This window comes from Amphimedon queenslandica, unplaced genomic scaffold, assembly GCF_000090795.2.
Source record: "Amphimedon queenslandica unplaced genomic scaffold, v1.1 AMPQUscaffold_13518, whole genome shotgun sequence".
Taxonomy (NCBI): Eukaryota; Metazoa; Porifera; class Demospongiae; order Haplosclerida; family Niphatidae; genus Amphimedon; species Amphimedon queenslandica.
Genome location: NW_003546246.1, coordinates 59955 through 64725, shown reverse-complemented (window position 1 = coordinate 64725; position 4771 = coordinate 59955). Strand labels below are relative to the sequence as shown.

Genomic DNA, 4771 nt, shown 5'->3' with positions numbered 1-4771 from the left:
TATGTACATGTATATTACAAACCTCATGAGTTACAAATTTAGTTAATCACTTTATGTTTCATTATCAAGCATCATATAATATAATACTTACCAGTTCTTTCCATTTTCTTTTGTTAATGTCCAATAACCATACATCATAGGTAGGTAATCCACCCACCACTAGTAAGTGTGGTCCTGAACTAGTGGTAATCAGTACACTGGAATGATCATATCTTTCCTTAGGCCATTGTACTGATCCTCCAGGATTAGGTACTTCTAATATATCCTGAGAGAAAAATAAAATCAATGTAATAAAATAAATCATTCATTAATATTGATAAAAAATAATTCTTTGACGAAAAATAATTCTTTCAATTGCAATTTAACTGGAAACCCACAATTTACAAACAAAAGAATTTCACAATCAAAACCCATCCTACAGTATTAACTCACCACTGATGTCTTAGTGAAACTTATCATATACAGTTTATTACTGACTCCATTATCAGTATAGCCTCTGAACATTACCGCAGTGTTATTAGTAACTGGTGTTAGAGTGAAGGAATCAATAGGAGGTGGTCTGTCTCCAGCAACATCAGGAGATATCCATTGATCTAATTGGGGCGAGCATAAGCTCGCCCCACTCAGGCGAAGTCTCCCTCCCTCCCTCCGTATGTATGTATGTATGTACGTACGTCTCCAGTCACGCCTATTCTGGTCACACCCATGTGTGCACAATATCTATTTTAAAATCAATGATCTAATGCGGTAGCATTCTAATGAAATATTTTTATTGATGTGGGTGTGGTTGCAATGAAATTAAAATGGCACCTACCTTAGCCAATCTTACGGACAGATCTCTTGTCAAGACACTTCATCAGCAGAGAAAATTCAAGAAAACACACATAAATCTTCAAGTTTTTATTAATTATGGTTGAATGACAGAATATAAAAGCACTTCAAATGGCTCTTCAGAGAAAAGAGAGTCTAAAAGTACTGTGCTTGAAAATATCATAGTAAAAATTAAATTATACTTATTAAAGTTACAACTGAGATTCTTCACTGCTAATAAAGAGAGAAGAGCAAGCTATAAAATTTCCTTGCATGCAAGTCACAAGTTCTGAGCTCAGTGCTCTGCATGTGTATCATTCAATTTACAATTTGACAACATTAGCCTTTGTGACATCTAAACATTGTATATTGCCATGCTAGCTTGTGCTCGCCCCTTCAATGTTCTACATTCGCCTAGTAATAATGTACAAACATTCATGTACACTTACTTACCAAATACACACACATACATTATACACATTCATCATACATATGTATGTGTATATGTGTGTACATTATTACTTATACATACACATCATGCATAGACACACATCACTATCACATGATACACACACCCACACACACACACACACAGATACACTCATGTATGGATACACACACCATCACACACACCACACCTGTACACATAAAGGAGAGGTCCAGGGGGTCTCCTTATTTGAAGATTACTAATCTATTCTGGTACATGTCAGTTATGATTATTAATGAATAATTAAACAAAACTCATGGAACATTGTATGTGGGTAATTTGTGACTCATGTGATACAGAACTTTATTAAAAATGATAATAAATACAGGGGCGTATCCGGCAGGGGCTGAGGGGGGCTTGAGCCCCCCCTCATGGCTGGGCTCAGAAAAAAATTGATCAAATCCTGGACTTTTGCATCACTACCAAGCCTCTTAATGAAGTTATCTAGCCCCCTGATCATTATTTCAGCAGTTTCCAGAGCTTTAAGGAGCAATCAGAAGTTGTCAGAAGTACTAGATGCTTGAAATAATTTTGACCCCACCCGTAATTTACGAAAATAAAGAAAAATGCCGTTTTACCGCCGCAAAAGCACCCCCCTTTCCCCATTTCTGGATACGCCCCTGAAATAACATGAACCTACACACACACACTCATGTCACATTAGCTTATGTATAGATACATGTACATGTACAAACATCACACACACACAGATACATGATAATACTCACACACACATAACATGCACATTATAGATACACGTCACATACACACGTCATACATTCATAAATTCTCACATACATTATATGCACTATAATACACAGACACATCATAATGTATGTATTAGTACACACACACACGTGACATATAGACACACGTCACCATCACACACAAACACATGACACACTAACAAACACACTTAATTATTAACAATCTGTTTTATGTACATTAATATAAATTATTCAGTTTAAAATACTCATCAACTATTGTGTATCAGTGATGAGAATTACTGACCTGATGAAATCTTGTAATAATGTATCTCATTACATCTACCAGTAGCTGAATGCTGAGCATCAGGTTGCTTTGGAGTATCGATATAAAATGATCCAATTCCTCCAATTATTATAAGAAAGTCTTCACCATCAAAATGAACTGATATTATTCCACAGTAGGCCTTCTTCATTGGACTATAATCAGAACTAGAAGGAGAGAGTTTTTTCCACTTCAATGAATCCACATTGAAACATTGTAAGCTGTTTTGATAACCACCACCATCATCTCCACCAAAATAATATATGTCCTTCCCAATAGCAACTGATGAATAGCCCCAGGTACCTGGTGGTGGGGTACCAGTAGTAGGTTTCTGGTCCCAAGCACCAGTTGGTAAGTGATACACCTCCATCACATCATAGTGTACTCTAAACGCGGCCCCACCCCACATATATAGGTAGTCTCCTACCTTTACTGTGGAGTGTGCCCATCTCTCCACTGGTTGATAGTCTATAGAGAACAAGAGGTACCAGTAACAGAGTAACAGTAATATAGTGATGAGTTAGAATAAGGACAGGATACAGAGGAGTAAAGTAAGTGAGAGAGTAAGAGAGACAAAGAATGAATGAAAGAGATACAAAGAGAAGAGAATAGTGGCCCTCACTTTTAGATGCCATTCTTGCAAAATAACAGCCCCACCCAAACTATGCAACATAAGACCACACCCATTTATCCAAAATTCATAAAATGAGTTCCAGTCGTGGTGCCAGTAAAAAATCTCCTGCTGGTTCTACTAGACTCAAACCAAATCCCAACTTCTTCAACTCTCCTAGTCAAAGTGATGGGGTAGGTAAGGAGGGGACTGTACCAGAATCCTTATTGAAAGAAGCTCGTAAAACCGGTTCACTGAACCTGTCAAACAGGTAGGAGGCTGTGTGAGACTTGTAACATGTTTTTTAATTCACCAAAAGTGATTTTTTGATTTTCATTTTTATGACACATTAAATTAATGAACATGTGGACTGGATGCATGAAAGTTAGTGGGTTTGTGTCTATAATTACAGGGGCATTAGTGTTATTCCTCCTAAACTGTGAAGACTCAATATTGATCCTCCTGATGGTAGTACTGTTTCATTTGAGAGATGGTGGGACCAGGTCGAACTGACTAGACTGGATCTATCATCTAACAAAATCAAAGAAATATCTGAACATATTGAAAACTTTAATTCATTGTCAGCGCTTGAGGTGAGAATGAAAATATAAGATTTTTAATATCATTATAATACATGTTTAGTGTACATGTATGTATGAATTAAATTGTAATAGCATGGTATACTGCATGCTTTGAGACAACTCCCTTGAATGTTGTAGATTTGTTTATAGTTTAGTTTGTTGTTTATTTTTGTATAAAGACTCATAATTATGTTTACATGTTGTGTGTTATTGTTATTATAGGTCCAGTACAATGAGTTAACATGTCTACCTAATAATGTGATCATACTGGATAAACTATCTAGAATATTTGCAAGGTGAATATTGTATCCACTCTCTACCATATGTACATGTATATCTCTCATGGTCTGTGAAAAGGATACATGTACATGTAAGTCCTAATATGGAATTGAAACAGATTCATACACTAACAGAAATGGATCCATGTACATATACTGTACCATTATACATGTACATGTATGTACATGTACATGTGTATCAGAATAATGTTGATGAGAGAATAGATTGAATGAGAATACTTGAAATAATGAGAAGTAAGAGAGAGGGAGGGAGGGATCTCAGCTTTTATTTCATGTGCTCCTCCTATTAGCTATACTGCATGGACAGTATTACCTCAATTTGTCTTCATATCATTGTGCATTAATTGATACATGTACATGTACATGTGTATTTATAGTCATTTTCAGTTAATGATACATGTACATGTACTGCATGTTTTTTGTTTTTTTTTTGCTTTTAGCTGCTTCATTGTAGTTAACTTATTACCCTATAGCGCTTTAATTTGGCGGAGTTTTATTTTGGCAATTGGTGGTTTTCAAGCCGAATCGCCAATATTAAAACCACCAATCATCAATGCGCATGCTCAGTAATGCACATGTAGACAAAAATCGCCAAATTAAAAACTGCCAATTACAATTTTACAGCAAAATCGCCAAAATAAAGCGCTATATGGTAATTTGCTAACTTGATTCGTACACTTTACTAATCTATGAAAACTGTACCTAAGCAGTGGCACACAATTCGAAGGAAAAGTGATAGAAAAACAGGAAACATTTCCTATCACCATGTACATATGTATTTTTCTCTCCATTTTCTCATTTCTTTACTTGTTTCTTTTCTTTCTTCCCTTTCTTCTTTCTATTTTTCTTCCCTCCTTTTCCCTCCTCCCCCTCATTCTCTTCCTTTCCTTCTTTCCTTTCTCTATGTATATCTCTCCCTCCCTCTCTTCTATTATAGTCTCTCCTATATGTTAGG

The 4771-nt window shown here is 35.8% G+C and overlaps 2 protein-coding genes and 1 long non-coding RNA gene across 6 annotated transcripts in view; 1 reads left to right on the top strand and 2 right to left on the bottom strand.

Moving 5' to 3' along the window:
• The window catches only part of LOC109583309 (uncharacterized), a 1856-nt gene extending 1632 nt beyond the window's left edge, over positions 1 to 224 (bottom strand). The window contains exon 1 of the long non-coding RNA XR_002185458.1: positions 92 to 224. This is a non-coding gene — a long non-coding RNA (uncharacterized LOC109583309). The remainder of the gene's footprint in view (positions 1 to 91) is intronic.
• A 4-nt stretch (positions 225 to 228) lies between these two features.
• On the bottom strand, positions 229 to 2966 carry LOC109583287 (rab9 effector protein with kelch motifs-like). Of its 3 annotated transcripts, XR_002185450.1 has the most exons (4): positions 2949 to 2966; positions 2309 to 2794; positions 815 to 966; positions 681 to 720 (listed from the first exon to the last, which is right to left on the bottom strand). XR_002185450.1 is itself a non-coding variant. In XM_019998566.1 (3 exons), the coding sequence occupies exons 1-3, from the start codon at positions 2959 to 2961 to the stop codon at positions 246 to 248; spliced, it is 519 nt and encodes a 172-aa protein (XP_019854125.1). In that variant the 5' UTR covers positions 2962 to 2966; the 3' UTR covers positions 229 to 245. The 3 variants fall into 3 exon arrangements, 2 of the variants coding, with proteins under 2 accessions (XP_019854125.1, XP_019854122.1); XM_019998566.1 differs by lacking the exons at positions 681 to 720; positions 815 to 966 and adding an exon at positions 229 to 265; XM_019998563.1 differs by lacking the exon at positions 681 to 720 and having other exon boundaries at positions 734 to 966.
• Positions 2967 to 3015: 49 nt separating this feature from the next.
• Positions 3016 to 3832, top strand: LOC109583298 (leucine-rich repeat-containing protein 40-like). 2 transcript variants are annotated; one of them, XM_019998577.1, is made up of 3 exons: positions 3016 to 3207; positions 3427 to 3529; positions 3740 to 3832. In XM_019998577.1, the coding sequence occupies exons 1-3, from the start codon at positions 3032 to 3034 to the stop codon at positions 3815 to 3817; spliced, it is 357 nt and encodes a 118-aa protein (XP_019854136.1). In that variant the 5' UTR covers positions 3016 to 3031; the 3' UTR covers positions 3818 to 3832. The 2 variants fall into 2 exon arrangements, 1 of the variants encoding a protein (XP_019854136.1); XR_002185452.1 differs by lacking the exon at positions 3740 to 3832 and having other exon boundaries at positions 3115 to 3207; positions 3349 to 3437.
• Positions 3833 to 4771: the final 939 nt, after the last annotated feature.